Source organism: Stylophora pistillata, chromosome 13 (genome assembly GCF_964205215.1).
Source record: "Stylophora pistillata chromosome 13, jaStyPist1.2, whole genome shotgun sequence".
Lineage (NCBI taxonomy): Eukaryota > Metazoa > Cnidaria > Anthozoa > Scleractinia > Pocilloporidae > Stylophora > Stylophora pistillata.
Window position 1 is genome coordinate 3,690,001 of NC_142531.1, and position 22,953 is coordinate 3,712,953.

At 39.2% G+C, this 22,953-nt stretch overlaps 2 protein-coding genes and 1 long non-coding RNA gene across 3 annotated transcripts in view; all 3 read right to left on the reverse strand.

Annotated features, from left to right (window-relative positions):
- The window catches only part of LOC111339078 (nitric oxide synthase, inducible), a 34,381-nt gene that overhangs the window by 6,351 nt on the left and 5,077 nt on the right, over nucleotides 1–22,953 (reverse strand). Inside the window, exons 2-29 of the mRNA XM_088743615.1 lie at nucleotides 14,999–15,274; nucleotides 14,574–14,731; nucleotides 13,685–13,847; nucleotides 13,235–13,470; nucleotides 12,464–12,601; nucleotides 11,766–11,876; nucleotides 11,286–11,349; nucleotides 10,582–10,683; nucleotides 10,135–10,203; nucleotides 9,574–9,657; nucleotides 9,260–9,301; nucleotides 9,097–9,167; nucleotides 8,752–8,896; nucleotides 8,012–8,181; nucleotides 7,597–7,771; nucleotides 7,116–7,257; nucleotides 6,956–7,034; nucleotides 6,195–6,379; nucleotides 5,757–5,893; nucleotides 5,280–5,324; nucleotides 4,927–5,052; nucleotides 4,547–4,631; nucleotides 3,696–3,783; nucleotides 3,165–3,462; nucleotides 2,924–3,049; nucleotides 1,858–1,923; nucleotides 1,077–1,137; nucleotides 1–953 (exon numbers count right to left, since the gene is read on the reverse strand). The exon at nucleotides 1–953 is cut by the window's left edge and continues 11 nt beyond it. Coding sequence (XP_088599741.1) covers nucleotides 922–953; nucleotides 1,077–1,137; nucleotides 1,858–1,923; nucleotides 2,924–3,049; nucleotides 3,165–3,462; nucleotides 3,696–3,783; nucleotides 4,547–4,631; nucleotides 4,927–5,052; nucleotides 5,280–5,324; nucleotides 5,757–5,893; nucleotides 6,195–6,379; nucleotides 6,956–7,034; nucleotides 7,116–7,257; nucleotides 7,597–7,771; nucleotides 8,012–8,181; nucleotides 8,752–8,896; nucleotides 9,097–9,167; nucleotides 9,260–9,301; nucleotides 9,574–9,657; nucleotides 10,135–10,203; nucleotides 10,582–10,683; nucleotides 11,286–11,349; nucleotides 11,766–11,876; nucleotides 12,464–12,601; nucleotides 13,235–13,470; nucleotides 13,685–13,847; nucleotides 14,574–14,731; nucleotides 14,999–15,268 — 3,468 coding nt within the window. The 5' untranslated portion in view covers nucleotides 15,269–15,274 and the 3' untranslated portion in view covers nucleotides 1–921. The remainder of the gene's footprint in view (nucleotides 954–1,076; nucleotides 1,138–1,857; nucleotides 1,924–2,923; nucleotides 3,050–3,164; nucleotides 3,463–3,695; nucleotides 3,784–4,546; nucleotides 4,632–4,926; nucleotides 5,053–5,279; nucleotides 5,325–5,756; nucleotides 5,894–6,194; nucleotides 6,380–6,955; nucleotides 7,035–7,115; nucleotides 7,258–7,596; nucleotides 7,772–8,011; nucleotides 8,182–8,751; nucleotides 8,897–9,096; nucleotides 9,168–9,259; nucleotides 9,302–9,573; nucleotides 9,658–10,134; nucleotides 10,204–10,581; nucleotides 10,684–11,285; nucleotides 11,350–11,765; nucleotides 11,877–12,463; nucleotides 12,602–13,234; nucleotides 13,471–13,684; nucleotides 13,848–14,573; nucleotides 14,732–14,998; nucleotides 15,275–22,953) is intronic.
- Nucleotides 17,982–19,535, reverse strand: LOC148717312 (uncharacterized). The gene is made up of 2 exons (XR_015994816.1): nucleotides 19,297–19,535; nucleotides 17,982–19,169 (listed from the first exon to the last, which is right to left on the reverse strand). It is a non-coding gene; the product is annotated as an uncharacterized LOC148717312 (long non-coding RNA).
- Nucleotides 20,439–21,876, reverse strand: LOC148717313 (uncharacterized). The gene is made up of 2 exons (XM_088743614.1): nucleotides 21,372–21,876; nucleotides 20,439–21,015 (listed from the first exon to the last, which is right to left on the reverse strand). The coding sequence occupies exons 1-2, from the start codon at nucleotides 21,554–21,556 to the stop codon at nucleotides 20,790–20,792; spliced, it is 411 nt and encodes a 136-aa protein (XP_088599740.1). The 5' UTR covers nucleotides 21,557–21,876; the 3' UTR covers nucleotides 20,439–20,789.

A 22,953-nucleotide genomic window follows, 5' to 3' on the forward strand; every position in this document is an offset into this window, starting at 1 on the left:
TCCTTGAACGCTTCATCGCCATTGCTTTCTCCAAACTCGTACAGAAACCAAACATTTTTTATCATAGAGCGGACGTCGAAGTTCCAGTGACAGTCATCAATGTCTACAACTCTTGTGGCAACAATTTTTTTCGGTTTAAACCGAAATTTAGCGAATTTTTCACTAAGGGAAACTGAGCTTACAACTCCTCGTGTAAAAGCGATGAAAGACGTTGAATTCAAAATTAGGGCGTCAAAAAAAATTTGCATTGCAAATTAAACTTCTTTAGCTTGCAATGTGTAGTATTTACTTACTTATTTCTAATACCCGCCAAGACTAGCTAATGCTATATGCGGGTTGTGTAAATTTGCTTGTAATGTTCTGTAAAATAATAATAACAAACAACAACAACTTCAAGCTTTGACCGTATTTGGTTGACGATATCTGCTGAACATATTTTGTAAACTTAAAGGTAAACGCAAATTATCATTGGATACGAAAAAAAAAAAAAAAGAGGAATGAAACACTAAGCCCAAACAAAGATGGCTAAAAATGGAAAGGATAAAACTAGGTATCTTGAGTGTTCCAAAGTTTCCATAGCAAACTCAAGTAGTTTTCTTTCTACAAGACTGAGACACACACAAAAGAAAACAATTGCAAGTTTGACATTGCTTTATATTTTCACATAAAATACCGTAATACATTTGAGTAACGATATCCTATCTCTTTCTATGTCTACGACGATAACCATGTAAGTTCTGGAGACTCTGGAATCAGTGCTCTACTGAATCTACTGCCGCACAGTATTTGAAACGGACTCACTACGCTCAGTTGAAGTTGCAGACCGAATATATTCGGCAAATACATTCTGTTGCTCCGTCTTCATTACGGAGCCGGGACCTCACGGTACGATCTGGATCATGTAATAGGCCTGGGACTGATTTATTCAAAACGCCCTTTTTGTTCTTCGTTTTCTGAGAATCGAGAAGAGGAAGAAAATTATCCTAACTAATATGTAAGATCCTCGAAAATCAAAGGTAACACCCGAGAAGAATAGTTAATCTTTTTTGATAAATTAATGCTTAATCACTTCTCACCTTTTGAGTCCTTGTTTCTCTGAGGAACACTAAATATATCCTCGTGATATCTGCCTGATGACTGAGAAGGTAAAAAGAAAACAATAAAAGAGGCTATGTCGAGGTTAATGCATATTTTCAAAACAGTCTATATATCAAATTTTTTTTTGTAAATTTGAAGCCGTGAAAGTCTTTTCCATTCTGAGCAATCCTTAGCCCTTAGTAGTTTTGCTCGTTTACTTACGAAATTTATACACCAATAACACTTATCATGATTTAACTCTAAGAATTATGAAATTCTGTCAGATTTCCCTTCACTGTTGGGACTGAAGCGCGGGAAAGATTCACCGCGGAACACTTATGGCACCATTATATATCACGGAATTATTTAGTTATCGTACATGTTCACGTACGCTACGCTCTACTGATCAAAAATTTCTGGCAGTTCCGAAGTCAAGACTTAAAACATACGGAGACAGGGCCTTTTCCGTTGCTGCACCTAGACTCTGGAACGAGCTGCCATTAGATCTTAGAGGTTTAGATACACTTAATTTATTCAAGAAACACTTAAAGACTGATCTTTTTAAAAAAGCATATAATGTTTAACTTTTTGATAATTTGGAATAGGATTTACTGTGATATTTTTATAAATAAGTCTTCAAATAGGTTTTTAATTTATTCATATTTTATTACCAGTGGGATCTTTTTAATTATTTTAATATTATGAATTGTAAAGCGCTTTGGTCAATTAGTGGAGTTAGCGCTATATAAATTATGTTAAATTAAAATTAATTAAACTTACCCTCAGTTTGCGCATAAACTCCAAAGCACCCTCGAGTGACATATCAAGACGATCAGCTAACAAATTCTGTTGGGTTTGTGAAAAAGAGAAATTTAAACAAATATAAAGAAATGAATATGTGACAACACCTTAGCAAAGATCGTTAACAATGTAGCATCAGCGGAGGACGGAATTCCTTCTCGATGTTTAATGATTTACTTGGGGGAAAAAAGAACTTATTTCCCTTTCCACAACTAAGAACAGAAGCCGAGAATATGAAAAGCTACTATTTTTTACCACAACTAAGAACAGAAGCATAGAATATGAAAAGCTACTATTTCTTATCTTAATCCCCTAGATCCGGCTAACAAGACAGGTGTCAAAATGGTCAGCGCGTAGACTCAAACTCAAAAAGTCTAAGTTAGACCGTTTGCTATGTTCTTGGGTCGGACACTGCACTCTCTTTCTCCCTCATCCGCCTCAGAATTTCTTCGGGGGGTACTCTCAATAGACTAACACGAATTTCTTTTTCATTGGGAGGAGGGTTCATCCCCGATCGACTACCACTCTACTAAGGATGAGCTGCAATAATCGCAGTCTAAATTGTCTTTTGCAAGCCATGGAAACCTAGATTAGCTCCATGAATCAATGAGCCACTAACCAAGTAACCTCGACATAAATTCGGCTTAAAGTGTTATAGCTTTGTCTCGCAGGATGTTTTTAATGGCGTTAGCGAGTGACACCGTGAGAGTGTCTTTATTACCCAAACGTGCTTCGTAGAGTACAAATAACGCGCGAGACTAGTACAAATATCACGCGATATTTGTACTCCAGAAATGTCCGCGAAATTCGCCCGCACTGAAATAAAAATTTAGCGTGTTGGATAATAAATCTCGTATCAGACGTTTTGTTGCGTGGTATCGCTGAGTATTTTTACTAGTTGTTTGTATTTTGACGAGCCCGAAGGGCGAGTCAAAATACGGCACAACTCGTAAGAATACTCAGCGATACTACACAACAAAACGTCTAATAAGATATATGTACTGGAAAGCAGTTCGATGCACACAATTCGATCTCTATTCGGTACCTGTAAGGTTTTTCTGACGTCATCAGCCATGGCAGCCCCGCCGCATACAAACACATGCGCATCGTCTTTGAGTATCAAATCACAGATTTTGATCGAGTCCTCCTTTAGTAGATCTTGAACATATTTCTGGAAATTAATAGGACATACCGTTATACAGTAATTCTTGGAGTTAAATTCATGTTCAATATTCCGTGGCTTAAACCTGTAAATCTCCGCATTCTAAAATTTACACAGTATGTACCTTGGGTTTTCCTTCCTGTCTGGAATACGCTGTGTGGACACTTGTGATTACTCTTGCCTGCCTCGCTTTCTCAGTTTCATGTTGATAGATATCATCTTGTCGAGGATTTCTGCAGCCGTAGAACAGAAACATTTCCCCCCATTGTCTCCTACCTGATTCCGTTGAAATTGGTGGACATTTGTTGTTAATGTCAAACATCCTTTGCTGCCAGAAAGAACGGAAAGGTGCAATGCCCGTCCCATTCCCAATCATGATCACTGGCAGCGAGCCATCAACAGGAAGATGGAAAGATTGGGCCCTAAGTGAGATGATAAAATTAGTTTTTATCACACAAGAGAAATATTCCATCACAAGCTAGTAAGTATACTAAGGGGACACTAAGACTATAAGGAAACCACAGATAAATCCCATGAGTTACGTAGACCCGTTTTGACTGACTGGTACTCAATGCCCCATAGGCACAATAAAATATCAAAGAAAATCTGGTGTGCCATTAGAGGTCGAGTGATTATATCGCACACACAAACTTACGCTCTGATGTAGCAAGGTATTACATCACTAGGTTTCAATTTTTGGAGCCATGTGGAACATACGCCTTGATGAAGTGAGCCTTGACCACCTGCAAAGAAAAATAGAGAGGGCAACACTAAAACTAGTTAAACAGGAAAAGCAGGTTCCTCATCAGTGTCACTCGAGATCCTGCTTTTTATTCTGAGTTGTGAAATTTAATTAGAAGACAACCACGACGAGACGTCTTCAAGGGCATAGCTGGGAGTTTTCGAAGGAGGACTCACACTGGATCAAACAGAGGGTACTCATCGTGTTTTTCTTATGGGCAACTCGAGACCCTCTCCCCCTTAGCTATAGCTACGCCCTCGGTCATTTATCTACTAGAATTCAATTTATTCTCACTGATGGCGGGCTAAAGATGAATGCATCTTTGACATTAACTTCCATCAGAGATGTCGTTGTTAACAACAGTTCGAGCGAAATTTCGATCTCAGGGATTTTAACGAGTTTACCAAGTCTACCAAGGATATCATAATTGCTTATCAGAGGAAAAAAATGTAATTTCCCAAGGAACCAATCAAAGACTAAAATAAATACCAGTATTTTTGTGGACCAGTCTCAGAGCACTGTGTAATCCCGAAATACTTTCAACACTCAATTGAAATATTCTGATTTGGGGTAACAGAAGACTACCCATACTCTGGTTTAACTGTCGGGAAAACAAATAGAAAAGGAAAAAAGGCAAACAAAGAGGTGATTTTGTTTTCTAGTCTAAGACAAAATTTAAGTCTAAGCTAAGTAATCTAACCTTTCATGCCTAATGAACGACTGGACTGACGAGGTCAATTGTGTTTTATGTATATGGATCTTACCTCTCTTTTTATATTCAGCTACTGCCACAGTAATGTGAATTTCTCTGGAATATACCCGAGGAGACACACATATCGAGTAGAACCTCTGTAAAGGAAAAACGATCAAAAGACAAGTTAAGATCAAACTGTATAAAAAGACGACGAAGACTGCAACGACTTACTTTAAGTCATGACTAAGGTTCAACTCATAGAAGAAAACCATCCTGTTACCAAAATTTATAAAAACTGAGAAGTTCGTGGGTTAACTCATGTAATCAGTCTATTCATTCGCGCAGGTTAATGGCAGAATATTACATGAGTTGTGACCATGATTTATGTAAGATCCTCTCCATAAAGTAAAAGTAAAAATAAAGCAGGCAGTGGTTATGAGTTCGACCTACAGGCTGTAGAGCAGGAAGCTGTGTTAACAACAGGTCAGCGGTAGCTTGTACGGATGGAAATTCCCTCAATGTTTCGGCAATGCTGCACTCTTTGCTTCTGGCCCAGTCCTCGTATCGGAAACCGCCCTAATGACATATTCAGTGTAATACGGCATGAGTGTTTCAATAAAGACAAACCAACGTTTCTCTGGTCGAAAAATGACTGCTTTGAAAAAATTATTTATCTGGACATTGGTTCATAGTCAGCGTATGTTTATCGAGGTACGAAGTGGGCAGGAAGTGTGGAGAGTAAGAAAGATGCAAGGGAAGGGGAACATAGTAGCAGACCTTAACGCGTAGAAAGGTTAGGATACCATGCCGAGCGTTTCAAGCTGCATCTTTTCCAGTGGGCTTGTTGCCTGCAATAATTCAGAAAAGAAAAACATTCTATATCAGCTACAACCAAAAAATAGATTGGCCATCACATATTTCCGAATGCTGGCGGATGTAAGCTGAGCCTGCAGTGATTGTTACTAGCTACTGCAGGCTCAGGTCCGATCCCAGACGAGGCTTATCCGGATCATCATATTACGTTCTTGGGCTGAGACTTTGCTCCTACAATTTGTCTTTCCACCTGGCAACTAGGATTTTAAAGTAATTATTATAGGCATATCTTCAGGGAAACGGGATGATTTGCTGGGAGGAAGGGGGCATGCTGTGATGGACAGCGGTGTAGTATCCCGCCAGTGAGGAGTAGCAAGACTCTAGAGGCCCCTCTTATTGCAGAACCCGGGATAAGCTGCGGTAGTATTTTGTCACTTTGACCACACTTCTTGTATGAACAAACGTACCATTTTAGATAAGTAACTTAGCATCTGTGGTGTGGGGATACTGGTGATGTCCAGATATCTTGTCAAGGCTTCTCTCATAGTGCATGCCACAGACAGACGGCTAACTGGTTCCCATACTTTTGATCCACCTGGTTTCTCTGTGAGACACAATAAAAGCTCTAAACACGGTTAACCCTCTGCGCCCCAACATAATCATATCATCCATTGCGTTCGATTCTCTTTATAATTCCAGTGGTACTGACAGGGATAATATATTTGACAATCAGGAGCTTCTCAAATTGGTGATCATTTCCTTTATTCTCATGACTAAAACTTTTGATTCAAGGTGATACTGCAAGGAGAAAATACTGAGCAGCCTGTCGCTCTTAGGGGCTCAAGGATTAAACTTTTTAGACAAAGACGGAATAATCACTCAAAACAAGTCGTAAAGCATTTTACCTGGGTCCTCTTGAGCCATTTCAATCCTGATTGGCCGGTTTGGATCAGGTTTTTCGTGCGTCAAGTCAATCAACTCTTGAACAAGACTGGCTTTATTTGCTGGAAATACCGCCAGGTGATCCCCTGGTTCAAAGGTCAGCTCTTTGTTTTGAGTGGTATCCAGGGAAACCAGAATAGTCGAGCGGCTGATAATTATGTAAGAGACAGCAAGTGGAGAATAGAACAACCGTCATAATCATGATGATATGAAAAATATTTTTTAAGATTGTTTCAAATATAATTTAAAACTGAAAGTCTGAATGAGCTCCATAAGGCTGCGTTCACTCTTAGTACTCGAGCATTAGTGCCAGGGTGCCGGCACAAAACGGTGCTGTGTTCAGACACTGGGTACCCGATATATCAGTGGCCAGTTCAGCGCCCGTGTATAAGGTCAAGATCTAGTACTCGGGCACGAGCGCGGTGCCCGAATTCTGGTGTGGGTACTTGAAAAAAAAGGTGTTTTCACATTAGTGCCCATAAAGAATCGTACGCGGGCACCGTGCTCGAGCACCAAGTATGAACGCAGCCTAAGTCAAAACTTCATCGTGCTCGAGCACCAAGTATGAACGTAGCCTAATCAAAAGTTCAGTAGCATAACTGTACACTTCAATTTTCTTTGCCTGTTGTCAACTTAGCATATGGACAAACCATTAACCCTTCCGATCTCAAAAAGATACAGGTACGATGGAAATGTAAACAGAAACAAAGATTAAGTCTAATACCTTGAATCTTTTGATTGGAGTTGCTTGACTGACTTGACCTTTGCAAAACAAACAGCTTTGTTGTAAATCTTGGAGAGATCTGAAAGAAGAAAACAAGATATAACTTAAAGTTTTATTAGTAGCTTGAAACTTTGACTCACTACGAAATAAATGTACTCACTAGAGCACAGGCTGGACGGTTTTTTTCGCTCTTCTACCCAACGATAACGGCCTGGGCTCCAGCCTATAGACATGTTCTTTAATGATGCACTGACCACTTTAGTGGCTTCTTCACCATTCAAACCAAACGACTTAGAGGCTGCCTGAAAATCAATAGCAAAAAGCATGAGAAACGATCAAAACAGGAAAACAAACTTCAGCTAGCCTCTAAAGCTGTTCTAGAGTTGTAACTGCCTCATGCATCTAAGTGTATGACCACCTGAAATGAACACTAAGAACTTTCAATGGTGGCATAGATGAAAAAATACGAGATTTTTCTCTGATTATTGTTCTTATCCATATGAATTTACATCCAATTAAAGAAAACAACAGGAGAATACTGTGATGAGTGATCTTTTTCCACCATCTTTAGAGAAAATTTCTTTATCCTCCTTAATCCAAGATTAAATTTTAAAATGATGCGCTCTCTTTCGTAACACTACCTTAAAAACGTCTTTAGCCCACTCTCTGAAAGACTCATCCTGACCATTAAGTTCATCCCCCTCCCCCATGGTAAGAATTGCCTGGCCTCCAAGGTCTCTCAAGTAGTCGTCGACGCAGTGACCAAAGGCGCAGAAATTTTGGTAAGCTTTAGATCCTAGTCCAAATACCGAGTACCTGCAGAGAAAATTCATGGAAAATGGAGAATTGTGAAATCCACTTCTGAATTGTGCAACGCTGAATCTTAAGGTTTTGCATACCTTTCTCTGATTGCCTCAAACTTTTATGACTGAAATCTTGGAACCTACTGGATTGTTTGTTTTTTCCTATTTGTATTGTTTTTATTTTCCAGCAGATGGGAATATGCATTTCAAAATATTTGATTAAAAAACTCTTGTGTGGATCACTGAGTCTCACCTAAGGGTTTTCAAGGGTTTTGCGTTGCAGTTCTCCTTCATGTGTTTTAAATAACCATAGAAACTTGCGCCATTTTCCGGAGACTCGCCATTGCCAAATGTACTCGTCACCACCAACAAGAGGCTCTCTTGTGTGAGTAGGGCGTGGTCGTACTCAGCCATGCAGAGGACCTGAGGAGTAAATGACTCAGCCTTTGCTATCATCCAATTGCTCCAAATAAGGCAAATGGAGACTGTAGTATCAGGGAAGGGTACCAGGGATATTTGTCTGGCTAAGTGAACTACGCCTTGGCTTTCTTTCATGGTTTCTTGACATAAGTGGCGCATTCAGCTGCACCGCGTGTGCCACTACTTTGTTCTTACCACATTTTTAGGTCATCTGTGATCTATTACTGTACAGACCAACAACAACATGGAATCTATTTGTATAACGTAACTAATTTCAATTAATTTGCTGGTATCAACTGAGTTGAAACTGTAAATTGGCCAAAGTAGAGTTAAAAACCTGACGTTTCGAGCGTTAACCCTTCGTCATTCGGCTCTGACGAAGGGCTAACGCTCGAAACGTCAGCTTTTTAACTCTACGTTGGCCAATTTGCAGTTTCAACTTGGTTGATATAACCAAATTACCTTTTTGCTCCCACCGACGCAGCACCACAGTTTCCTTAGAAACTTACTTCCTTTTATTAATTTCAATTAAGTGTCTTAGATAAGAGAGCTGCCAAGTGAACAACGACACACCTTGACATCGAACGTGTTTGACATAAGGTGAGCCAAATTTCGAGCAAAAGTCTCGGATCTGCCTGTCTCAGTAGCAAACGGGATGGTGACCTTCTTACGCTTGGATAGAATTTTCCTCATGAGGATGGCAGCGAAACAAACTGCTCTGCAAGACACAAAAGTTACTACAGGTAGCAGGGTCTTGTACAAAACTGATCCAACCGATAACAATTTGCTTTACTTGGGAATGAAACAAAAAGGCAAGTGTTCCTACAGTTTGGACCAGAAAAATGGAGGTATTGATAAACTGTTTATATTGGACTGATCTGTTGCTCAGTGTAACGGCGATCCATGTAAAGAACTCACTTGGCCACAGTTTTGAAGAAGATTTTCCTCTTGGGTTTGCCTGTGACACTAGAAACTTTCCATGGATCCGTCTGTTATGAATGCAAAGTAATAAGGTATGGGTCAGAGAGACGCTTGATAAATTTACAACTGTCAGAAATGTAAGAAACAGTCATTATATTACCTGGTATTCGTAGCTTGGTTTCAAAATGTAATTCAGCATTTCCTATGATGAACATTACAAATAGTAAGTAAACATACACGAGCTACTGAATATCATAAAAAGGCCCCGTTGATAAAGACCTGGCCATCGTTCGAACGAAAACCTCTCCACAAGGGTCCAGTGCGATTTCCCTTAAACCACTGTGTTTTCCATTCTGGGTCTCATAATTAACTTTAGGGCAGAGTGGAACCCTCATATATAAGTTGAGGATAAGAGGAGTGGTGTCTAAGAGATATTGGAGTCAGAGTTGATAGCAAACACGGTTATAAACCCACCTGGTGAAAGACAGATGTAGCACTTCCAGACAAGGGAGGGACAATCCATACCCAGTCCGCTGGACAGCCACCCCGCAGCTTCGTCTGAATTTTGAGTACAAGAGCATTGTTACTAAACACCATACGATTAAAGTTCCCTCGCTGGCTAATTGAAGACGTTTGTTTCTTTTCATTTTTTTTTTTAAATTCATTTCCTTTTTTGTCAGAATTTGTGACTGTTCACGTTTTTACAGCTAACTCCCAGTGACCAATCGAAGTACTTTTTTTCAGTCATTTCTGGCTAATTACCCTTATGAATAAGGTGCCCTCAAGATGCATTAACAAACAATGCTCCTGGATACGAATGACACAACAAAAAGGAGCTTGAAACTTCTTTCTAATCCTTGAATAAATCCAACCAAAAGATAAGGGGGCGGGCGGGTGCATTTCGACTTAAAAACAAATCCAAACCGATTCTCATTTCAGTGAAAAATTACCTTGAGGGTACGCAGTTCAAGTGCTGGTATTGTTTTTATCGCCCTCAAGGTGATTCTATAAAACTAAAGGCCACAGTATACTTACCTCTTTTGCTATGTGCTTTATGAACGAGTCTGATGTCGAATGATGATCGGCTAGGGTGACGCCAGCTTCCTAAGAAGAAAGAAAAAAGGGAAATGCAACAGTTAAAGTAAGGAAAGTAAATCACGTCATTGAAAACCTAAAACAAACTAAAATTAGTGGGAGAAAGCTTTGGAACGGCTTTTTTTCTATTAGTTCTACCCTCACTTTCTATCACCCGATACATTGTTGGCTCCCATTAATCTAACCTTGTGACTTTGTTTTGATACTGGTGCTAAGTAAAGGACTTGTATGAAAGTTCAACAAATTCATGATGATAACGTACTTTGTATGGCCTCCTAGGACTTGTACTCCAGCTGATTCAGCTGCTTGTATTGTAAATCGAAAAAATTCGTTGTTGAAAGTTTTGTTAATTCATGCCGCAATATTACGAGCATGAATCAGTCTTACCTGATAACTGTGCATCACAGCATAGTTGATTTCAACCATGGCAAAATCCTTCCATAAACTGACGTTACTCTTGGTGTCTAACCCCATCTTTTTGGCCACTACCTAGAAACAGCAGAAACAACGCATACAAAAAAAAAAAAATATGTATCAGGATCAGAATCATCTGCGCATCGAGAAGGGATAGTTACTTTTGTAACTGCAAGTAAATGTTTTAAGATAAATATTGACCAGGATATTATACTTTTTTATGTTAAGTATAGTGAGCATCACATTCCTTGGCAATTCCTAGAATATACTGCAACACTTAGAACACTGATTGATTTTAGGAACCACGCAAGAATCCTTCTTCTAACTTTGCGGATTGTGTCGTTAAAGTCAAATAATGACAACGGCAGATCAGAAGTAAGGTTAACCGTTTGACTTTTAAGATCTTAATGTTAATTATCCCATCTAGCTGCTATACATTTCCTTGAACTTGTTTCGAGACTTTGATGTTAGATAAGTTAGAGTATTCTCATTACGTGTTTACTGAGGAATGTATGGATATCATTTTATAGGGAGAAGTTATATCTTAATCACCTCTGAGAGTTAAAAGTTAATAGACACCCTTAGCCAATCACAGCAAGAGGTAACGCAAGACCGATACAACACAGGATTACTTTCAACACTGTATATAAAATTGCTCTTTGAAATGCTTCACTCACCCCGAGCATATTGTAACGTTGCTGGTCGCCCAAATCACGGGCCCCAATCTCTGTCACCATGTACCTAAAACATGTTTAGCAGAGTCAATATATTTCTATTATTATATTTAGTTTCATTTCATGATGTTAATTTGTGATTTTCCAAGTTTTCACTTGAAGTGACTAGCCCACACCTTCGGAGCTTCTTGCAAAGCCATTATCATTAGATCTAGTACCGCTCCTTCTGAATGCAATGCTGATCATCTCTATCTGATAGATCAAAGTACTCATTGATCTTCTTCTGAGGAACAGGGCATTGTGAGAAGACAAAGGACATTTCCGGGGAATTAAAAAAAAATTATCCAAAAAGAAGGTGGCAGAATTAAATGGCAACAGGCCTTGAAACGTACAAAAACACATGCAGGCTGGTAGGGTTCTGATAAACCGACGAAAGATAAGAGTGTCTCCTTCGAGATGACAACTTGAAATAAATTAAATCACCATCCATTAAAAGGTGCAGCAGTGAATTCCAGTCCCCCTGCGTCCAAAGTCATGTTAGAAACAGCTGGTAGAGCATACCACTTTAAACCTAGACTCTTGAACCAAGGATACCTGTTGAAATATAACACGATGACATTAGCGCCCAAGTTTAGGATGCATGTCACATCCAGTGGATGCTAAAAGGGAAATATCATCAGTCATAGTGTCAAATTATTCCCCGCCACCTGCTGCAGCTAGGAATACTGACTGAAGTAGTTAATAACGGTGGTATAGGGAGTAGCCAATGCGGATTCAGTATGCCTACCCCGTAGCAGGTGTCTGCCAATCATATTACAGGACTTACAATATTCCCCAAAATCTGAACTGTCATTCTTATGGTGTTGCGTGGCGATTCAGATTTTGGGGGATATTAGAAATGCTGTAATATGATTGGTGGAGTCCTGCCACATGATACAAATACAGACTCCACATTGGCTACTCCCCAAACAAGCCTATCTAACTACTGACGTAATTTTCACTACCTTACGCACGCAATGTCAGCGGAAACGTCGTAAATGAGATCAAAAATGATTTTTAAACGAAATGACAGGATTTTCAACTTCAAGTTACATTTCACAATTTTGAAAGATTCATGTCATCTCAGTAAGTGGGAGTGTATCATACAATTCAGCTAGAAGCGACGTAATATTGTTTCTTACTTTGGGTGTTTAATATCCACTTGAAGAACAAGGTGTTCAGGAATATCAAAGTACTCAGGGACACCACCACTAGCTTGTAATACCAAGGGCAACACGTCAAATCTACCACCTTTACCTTTCCAACCAAGCGACTGACAAACTTGAAAAATAAATCGTAACATACTCGCGTGTGATGACTTAAGTCCAAAGTGAGATTGCAAAGATATGTAAAAAAATTTTAAGACCCACAACACCAGGTTTACTCGCATTTAAATACTCACGTAAAAGGATATTAAGAATTGTTTTTCCTCCATTGCATTTTAAATGTTTCCCCTATTAACTAGGTGGAACCTATTCAGAACAAGTTACACATAAATCCAGAAGGTAACGCAGAAAAGCATTGGTGATACTTAACTAAGCTTTCGTGAAGGTCTGAAAACACCAACGCTATTTTCACAGCCAATCATATCTTCATGCACATGTGTTTACTTCGAGTGTCGTTGGGTCTTTGATGTGGAGCTTTTTTTATGATTTGTTCGGTGTTTTCCCTTAGTTTTTTGAAATGCTCTGCACTGCAGATTTATAGGAGAGGGGTAGGGGTGAAGGCCAATAAAAGTTTTATAATACACTTTCAACACATTGGTTCCCATAAGTGGCCCTAACAAGCAAAGCATTAGAGCCTGCTATGGATTGCGAGGCTTGCAAGCGCCTTCAAGAACTAACCGTAAGGTAAGTGATGGAGTAAAGGCAAAAATAGGCGGGGCAGTCACCCCTCAGACATGAGAAGTACAGACCTCTGTGATTTCAACACTTGCTGGATCGCCGATCACTGTCCCATCTGGTTGTCTGTAACCCGCATACTTGATCAACTGAGGGTTCCACACTCGGTAGTTCTTATTTGGTTCTTTTAGTTGTGGGAAAATGGTGATTGCAGATCTCAGGTTTCCGTCATTTGTCGCATACTCCAGATGTGCCTTGAGAACTTCAAACATTTCGTTCGGGGTGGTCACGTGACGGGCGTCGAAAACCTTATGAGGAAAGGTTTAGTTTGAACTTCGAAAAAATAATTATTTCTTCGTGCGTCAAAAAAAAAAGGTGTGAAGAGAACATGGAGATTAAACTGTTGGTTGCCATGGAGAATTAACAGTAAGATACCCTCCGCCTTTTTTAAAATAATTGATCGATGTGCAAACAATGTGCTGGTAAAAAAGTATTTTTGGTGACAAGATGAAGAAATCAAACCTGAAGATTGTTCCACTGTATTCGTCCAATGCATCTTGGGGCATTTCTCCAGGCTGTTTTGGCGGCAAAAATTAGTTCCTCCCCGGTAAAGTCATAGATACCAGTTTCGTCAAGTGTCCTAAAGACTTCTTCTAGTCTCTTTTTGTGTTCGTCACTATCGCAACTGCAAAGCGATAAACACATTCAATCAATAAGAGCTCTTTTCGAAATTTTTCTTTCGACAACAGGGGAGAGGCGGCGATTTAACCGTTGGGGCCGGCACTGAACTTTGCGTGGAAAGGTTCGGTTTCGGATCCCTACCAGGACATAAGGTTGTGTTCCTAGGCAAAATACTTACTTTTCTCCATCCAGGAGTAGAAATGGGTACCGGTGAACTGTTAAGGGACCTGACGAAGTAAGGGACGGAGGAGAGGTAATCTGTGATGGACTAGCATCACATCCAGGGGGTACAATAAAACTCTTAGTCGCTTTACGGCACGGAAACTAGGATAACCATAGGCCAGTCGACACCTTGGCTGGACTGCTGATTTTTCCCTTCCTTATCGTAACGATAAACGATTCGTACCTAGATTTCATAGTAGCCCGTTCATAGGAGTACTCGTATACCTTGCCACAAAGGGGAATTGAACGGACGGAATTGCTTTCCTTTTACTGTTAGACTCCTAAGACTAATTTTACTCAACATTCACCCTTACCTACCAATCTCAGCACACTACCCATAGTCAAATTCGGTGCGTCCATTTGTTGTCTTTTAAATCGTTAAAATGTTTCCACTGGTTTTCATGATAAAATATAATCATTTTAATACAGAAGACACCGTTTTTCTCACAATCACCCCCGATGTGCATCACAATTCATATCCGAAGCGACTGCAGCGTGTTTTACTCACAGATTTATGGCAGAGTAGTACTGTTTGAAAAATTCCTGGGCGTCAACTTTGATGTCCTCTACAGGTCTTGGTATCCCGTACGGCCGTGGTGTGGGGGTTTCTCCTCCATACGGGTACATTATTGATCCGGTGCATCGGCCATTGGTGCAGTGACGAGGCTGAGGGAGAAGGGGTAAAAAATAAGAAAGAATTCTTGATCATGAGAGTGTGGAGTGATGTGAGAGGCGAGTGGAAAGGAAATGGGTGTCTTCAGTAGTAGACTCGTGCACCAACTACGTTAAAAATTTTGACGGCTTTATTCATGACATTGCTGCAGAGCAAAAGCATGTTGCTATCGGTGATACAGTCTCTAAACTAGGTGAAGGGATAAGTCAAAGCTAGAACTCAGGCGTTTAGGATTAAGATTGAACGAAACTGTTACTTACGTTCGTCGCCTTTTGATACAGGGTATCAACAGCTTGGGTGTCTTCGATCCAATTCTTTAGTCTCAGATATTTAGGTTCCTGGGGCCTCATGTCTGATGCCGCACCCACCCCACTGAATGGACACATTGCGTGTTGGTTGTTTTTGTGGCTATGAGTTGATAGAGCACTTTTCTCCATCATATCTCCGACCTCCACAGCTTGAGTTAATCTTCCATCTTCGATTTCTCGAACGCCATCCCTGCTTCCTATTTCAAATCCGACCGTTGTCATCTTGAACTGTCAAAAAAGGTCAAATAGCTAAATGTTTCCTTGAATTTTTCTGGCTATCGTTGAACGCTTTCTGCACTTCTTGGAAAAGGTGTTACGCCGCAAAATGTGATGATCGCCACAAAATGTAATACTGACGCAAAATGTGATGACAATTACTGCAAAATGTAATCACTTAACGCGAAATATAATTCCTTCTTTTACGCATTATGTAACTGCGCAAAATGTAATAGCTCTCGAATGACTTGAATTCACTGATCTAACATGACGATGCGAAAAGAAATCATAAATTGTATCGCCGATAACCCCCCTAATTTCAGATCTAACATGGCCCGCCTGTCTGTCTGCAATGTCCCAAAACGGTACGTTCGGTGACCATATCACCCTTCAGGCTGCATTCAATCTATACAATGTCAAGTTCAAAGTTCTTTCGTCCAAAGGATCGGGTATACACCGTATCCAATACCCAAAATGTCCGTGAGGTAATGGATTCTAATTTATTCAAAAAACATCAAAACGAGGACGGTCGCGCCAGCCATCTTTGTTGTTATTTGATCTTTTTACGCTGTTCCCTTGCTAACTACTCGTAATATGGTTTTTAAATTGTTGTGTCCCTTTGTGTACTACGAAGACATACGTGATTAATAGTGAGAAGATATCTCATTTTTAATTTCCAAGTGATAAAGCACTGAGACAAAAATGGATTCAGGCAATTCGAAGAGATGTTGGTGATAATTTTGTGATCGACCACCGTCATACCAAGGTGTGTAGTAGACATTTCAAGGCGAGTGACTTCACGAAAACCCTTGCAGGTCTGAGAAAGCTGAAGCAAGATGCTGTCCCTTCGATTTTTCAGTGGAAAAAGGATTCACCACGAAAGCGAAAGGCTCCCAAAGAACAGCGCGTATTGAGTCCAAAGAGACCACGTCCATATGCATATGCACACTCAATTATAACATAATCAAAGTAACATATGATGCACGATCCTCGCAGTAGAACCGACAGAACAAAATACAGTAGTACCGCAGTACAAAATATATGAACTTCATATTTAACAATTATTCCACAAGCGCGCGTTGGATATGAGATGATAGATAGCCAACGAGGCGCGTAGCGCCGAGTTGGCTATAATCATCTCATATCCAACAAGCGCGAGTGGAATAATTGTTTTATTAAAAACGCCCCCAAGAAATTATTTTTTTGTAAGAAGAAACTGGATTTTTTAGCTCCCTTTTGATCTTAAGCTGACGCGTACGTCAGCCAATATACCATAATCTACAAATATGGCAAGCGTACGTGTCAGCTTAAAATTAAAAGGGAGCTAAAGATTTAATAAAATTTAATAATTTAATTTAACGTTTTTAATAAAACAATTATTCCACTCGAGCTTGTTGGATATGAGATGATTATAGCCAACTCGGCGCTACGCGCCTCGTTGGCTATCTATCATCTCATATCCAACGCGCGCTCGTGGAATAATTGTTAATTATAACATAACCAAAGTAAAGCGCGCGCTCTGATTGGTCAATTTAGCGTCCCCCATTTGCCCATGGGTGTACGCTGCTGACGTGAGCAAATGCAAAGACCATTTTTCCGCGCGCGCTTGTTTTTTCTGGTCGCGTAAGATTTGTTAAATAAAAGGGAACTCTTTAGCTACAATGTATCAATGTTATGTTATAAAACAAATGGTAAACACCACAGCGTACACTATTGAGTTATGGATGCACTTGGGAGGTTTGCTAGGCACTCAAGAAGCTAGAGTCGCTCTCGGCTATCGCCTCGAACGACTCTTACGCTTCTTTCGTTCTTAGCAACCTCCCGCGTGCATCCATAACTCATAGTGTACGCTGTGGTGTTTACCATTTGTTAAATAGTAACACGGAACCGACTTGTGTTGAACCCAAAACAAAAGAGTTTGCCTGTCAAACGAATATAACTCTCGCTGAATTTAATAATATATCGGAGAATTCTTCAAGGCTGCCTAAACTGTTGGACAACACGAAATCATTAAACGAAACTGTAACTGAATTACAAGATCAGATCAGATGCAATGAAATTATGATTAATAAGCTTGAAGAAAACGTAGCTGCTCTTAATGATCAGCTAAAGAAGAAAGCAGAGGAATGTTATGCCCTGAACGATGAACTTAAAAGTATGATTGAGAAATGCCAAAAAAGCGAAAGAATAAATGAAAGAGTTTTTAGTGTAAACTAGTTTTTGAACGATAGCGCTGCAATGTTATTCTATACAGGCTTCCCAAATGCTGAAATCTTTGAGAGCTATTTGGAATTTTTACAGCCTGGTAAAAATGGTGAAAACATAAAGTACAAGAATCATAGTTAGTAGAGGAGACTGGTTAGGAAACGCGGCAAACTTCAGTCGGCTAGGTTATTGTTCGATTTTATCGAGGTCACGTGACAATGACCCTGCACACATAAATCCAAAATGGCGCCGCGGGCTTGTTTCGACAGTCACGTAGCGTTTAAGTTTTTGGATTTTCTCCGTGATCGAGCGACATCTTACCTTCAAAGTATAGCTAAGAACATTAATCAAGTCAGTGGACATAATGCCAGGTGAAAATTTTTCAGTATTTGGCTGTGGAACGTGTAGGAGAAGTAAAGGAATTGGAATCTGGAAGCTACCGGCGCCGCGAAACGCAGAATACAAGAATTGGCGAGAAGACTAGCTAAAAATAAATAAGTTACTCTATGTTAGATACTTTAACCATATAGCCTTTATACTCATTTTGTCTATAAAATAATCATTAATGAGTAATATTTAATATGTTGCAGGTTGTAGCTACCAAATTAATCTTTTGTAATAAATTACTTATTGACAAATTGTGGCAGGTTCTTAATTCTAACTATATCTGCCTTTCTTGTTCTTTGCTGGCTCTACAAATTTCCTTTCGTAGTGTTTTTGTCTTCATTTGTTTACATTGAATTTTGTGTTTCTGTATAACATCTTTGGCCAGTGAAAAACACCGTACAGTAACATATAAATGAATAATGCTGTCCAAAACATCTTTTGCAATGCTGTTATCTACCACTGTGTCTGAGTCCAACAACATGGTGTTATATGCTTAGACCAATTGAACATCACAAGCTGATTTGGATTCTATCTTAACATTGTCAATCTTCAGCTGGAGACTTCCTGAGGTCAGAATCCTAAAATTATGTTCTATTCTCTTAAAAATTGTTTGAGCTTGTTTAGAAATAACCCAAAGTCCACCTCGGTTTAAAGATGAAATTAGTTTTTGACTCCCTGCAACATGCAAATCTTCTGCTTTGCCAGCTTTCAGTATTGAAGCTGTTTGTTCAGTATGTGCTGTGGGATTATATACATCGTTCACCTTGCTATAAAGCTTGTGCAGTACATATCCTCCAATATATTGTAACCCTGCCATTTCTCTATTACACAGTTTAGTAGGGATATTGGGATTTGGTGATTCATCTTTCTGTTTGCTGTGAGCTGTCAAACAATCAGCCACTTTGGTACTAAGCAATGTTGCCGCATTACTTGACAACCCCACAAAAATCTATGTTGAATTGAGGCCTATTCTTGAATAGTACTTCGAGTAGAATTGTTCTGCATTTCCAGTTTTAACCAAACGCATATACATGGATTCTACTTCTGAGAAGTTCATATTTTCTTCATCCCAGGCAATCGTATATCTTCGTAGCTCTTCTTTTACGCTTTGAGGGTAGATTTTCTTTCAATTTTTTTATCTCGTGCTTTCATTGATAACGCTTCGAAGTCTTCAGCAGTGAATTTGGCTTCTTGAGTCGGTTGATTTCCCCGCGCTTGTTCCTCCTTATGCTTTATTGTCTTGTCTTTTTAATCCAGCCTTAGTCTTGCATTTCTTTTGGCACAACTCGCAAACAATTCCCTCTTCATATTGAACCTAAAAATCGAGACTTTCAGTAAAAAAAATATGTTGTTGTACTACGACCGATGCCATTGCTAAGGGCATCAATAACTACAAAGTTTTTGGGCGAAAATAACGTTTTAAAGGCTTCTGAAAGACGTACAGAGTCAGCTGCTTCGACAAAGTGCTCTTGTAATTCTTCCTCGTTTTCCAAAGTTTCCAATATGGCATCAAAATCGTCGCCGAAGAAAAATAAGTCGTTCATGTCCTCCATGTTGTTTTGGTTCTGTGCAGGGTCATTGGTCACGTGACGTTCAAGCGAAGCTCAGAGGACAGACAATAGGCCGGCCCTTTGAAGTTTGCCGCGTTTCCTAACCAGTCCCCTCTACTAACTATGCAAGAATGCATCGTATGTAGACAATAATTACAGTGGAGCTAAGCCTGGTAAGCCAAGATCACTTGATCCCAAAGAAGAATTCTTTCTAACCCCCTGTAGACTTAGGCAGGGATTCCCAGAAGACCATCTATCCCATTTGTATGGAATCCACCAGTCTACTGTATCACGAATAATAGTTTCTTGGATTTATTTCATATACCTCAAGTCTAGTAAGATCTGTATTTGGCCTTCAAGATAACAAGTTGATCAACATATGCCAGAAGATTTTAAAAATAAATATCCAAATACAAGAGTCATCATAGACTGTACGGAGATTAAAAGTCAAATGCCCTCAAGTCTTTTACTCAACAATCAGCTTTATAGCTCCTATAAAAACCACACGACCCTGAAAGGTCTTATAGACATTACACCTGGTGGGAGCATCAGTTTTATCAGTTCACTTTATACAGGAAGAATTTTGGATAGAGAAATTGTTGAGCGAAGTGGATTCTTAGAGCAAGTGTTTGATGTTGGTGACTCTGTGATGGCAGATAAGGGATTCCTTATTCAAGATCTCCTTCAACCCGAGCTTTCATCGAACATGCCACCATATTTAGGAGACCAGGTGCAGTTTAGTGCAAATGACACTGTAGACACACAATCAATTGCATCTTAAAGAGTGCATGTGGAAAGAGCCATAAACAAAATAAAGAATTTCCACATTTGGGATAGGGTAATTCCTATTAATTTATTTGGCACAGTCAATCAGATGTGGTCAGTTTGTGCATTTTTATGCAATCTTCAAAATCCAATTATTAGTACATAAATAATTATGGAACTATTATGGTTTTCATATTTTATTAACATCTGTAGAATTTAATGTATGGTTGTACACTTAGGTCAAAAGTTGTGAATATGACAGACAAGATTCATAACAGTGAAAAAGGGTGATATTCTGTTTTAAAATATTTAGAGATGCAGATATAATAATCATATTAATTATCAGTCTAACACTGAAGCATATTTTTCTGGAATAGCAAACATTTATTAGGATCAAAATAATATGAATTTTAGGGAAAATGTGAGTTAACACTGTCATATGCAAAACTTATAGCTATGATGACATTTTGCTTTAGAGAAAAAGTATCTCTGATCACTGTTTGTTTGTTTCAATATTGTGCAGGTACTCGTCTACCAGATATGTAATTGCTCTCTGCATTCCCGTAGGAACTGAGTGGTTCAGTGACTCAACTCTTTTACCAGACTTCTTAATGCGGCGATCAAACTTCGGCTCGTGTGAAAAATGGAGCTTTCTCTAATGACGTGTTCCATCCCGTGTTTGGAAAAGCTATCTTTCTTGGTTCACGCAATGTAGAGTCTGAAGAAGAAGTCTTCGGATAACTACTCTGCGAAGAAAGACTGTCTATTTTCCTCTTTGTGTAAACATTGTTTTCATCAGGATCATAGATAAGACCTTCGAGGCCTCTACTGATGTATTCGTCAACTCTGAAGAGTAAATGTGAACAAATAAATCTACGCGATCTATACAACAACTAGTTAATTGATAAACTACGGTTTTTAAAAGCTGGTCATAATATTCACGTTACTAAGTTGGAAGTTTTACTTATATGTTTAACTGAACGATTGAGAAAACTTCGCGGAATCGCATTAGTCTTAACTTAAATTATAAAAAACTTACGGTTGAATAAACTACAAAAAGCAGTCATTAATGGTCTTGATAGACAGGTGTTCTTCAAAACTGATATTTCATACAATACCAAGATATAATTCAGGCACAAGGTTTTGTGTTTGCGTAGTGCTGTGCGAAGGAAAATTCGCGGAATCGCGTTACAAAAACTTACCGTTTCACAAGCAAAGCTTTCGTGTGTAAACCTTTGCATGAGTCCCCGCGGCATTTCAACCAGAATTTCAATTCAGAATTCTTCAACAGAAGTGGTTTCCGTCCGTTTAAAGAGGATCCTGGCACATCTTCTTCGCTTAGAAAGCAAGGGCCGTTAACTACTGGCAGAGATGATAACGACGCCATTTTGTTTCGAGGCTCGACCGTCCTCGTTTTTATGTTTTTTGAATAAGTTAGAACCCATTACCTCACGGACATTTTAGGTATTGCATATGCATGGTGTATACAACAAATGTTTCACCGAAATCTTCAAACCCGCTGTGTACTTTTATACTTGGACATTTTGCAGAGAATAACGGGGAACACTGCGTTTGCTTAGCAGATGGATTGGTTCATTTCAAATAAAGAGCATAATACTGCTGAGTGTTTTGGCAGATTGTAAACTAGATAATCCCGGCATGCAGTGGTCCCCATGACGGTGCAAATGATGATCAAGTGGTTGAGGACGAACGGGACCTTGGGAACGGTGATGGAGGAGCGCTCTAAACCCTGCGAGAAGTCATTAATTAACTGAGAACGTACCAAATTCTAGAAATTGGGCTATTAGAGGGAGGGGGGTTGCAAGATGGAGACCGTTGAGGCTACACTAACTCCCTGTTTCCCTTCGCATTGAATTTAAAATTATGTTAATTACCTACAAAGTGCTACATGATCGCGCTCCAATCTATATACAGGAACTCCTTCAATTGTATACACCCAACCGCAATCTTAGATTCTCGGATAAAAATTTATTAGTTAAACCCTTTTTTAATCTCAATTCATATGGTAAACGAGCTTTTTCTGTTGCTGCTCCGGAACTCTGGAATAACTTACCTGAGGATATTAAATCTGCAAACTCAATTGACGATTTTAAACGCAAACTTAAAACATTTCTTTTTATTCGAGCTTATGAATCGTGATGTACCTTCTATATGATTTTTTTCTCACAAATTGTGTCCTGAACTCTTAGTGTTCTACTCTGATTTTAATTTCCGCTTTCGGCCGCAAATAGTAGGGTGTTTTTTCAGTTCTAGACAATTGACATTACCCACAAGGATCATTGTTCAACGGTGCGGCCTCGGTTTTTTTTTTTTTCTTTTTTTTTTTTTTTTCAGCTCAACAGTTCTATGACGGATTGGTGACATCATTATTAATATTTCTCGTTAGACTGAAATAGTTTCGTAAGTATTTGCTACAAAATTTGACGATATTCTTTCTGCTTTTCAGAAGAATTTTAGTTTTCTATCAAGAACAAAAAACAAAACAAAACAAAAAAGCCCCCAAACGACAACGCACGAAAGTATCATGTCATTCTTGCCTATCAATTGAGAAGATTATTTTCGATTGTACTACAGTTTCTTTGTTTGGAATTTGTAGGCTTTGCTTTGTTTCGTTTTGTTTTTATTTTGAAAACCTTTTTTTTAGGTATTTTTCATTGTTAATTTCAGACAATTTTCACCGGAACTTGAAGATCCTTGCAGGGTTATGTGTCTCATGCAAGTGTCAAGTACGGAGGCTAATCCGTTCACATGGTTAGCTCAGTC

Bases quoted from the DNA above. Each gene is read 5' to 3' on its own strand.
- LOC148717313 (XM_088743614.1), bottom strand. From the start codon at position 21,556: ATGGCGTCGTTATCATCTCTGCCAGTAGTTAACGGCCCTTGCTTTCTA. The intron at 21,016-21,371 runs GTAAGTTTTTGT...TTTACTCTTCAG, and splicing joins AAAGCTTTGCTTGTGAAACG to AGTTGACGAATACATCAGTA.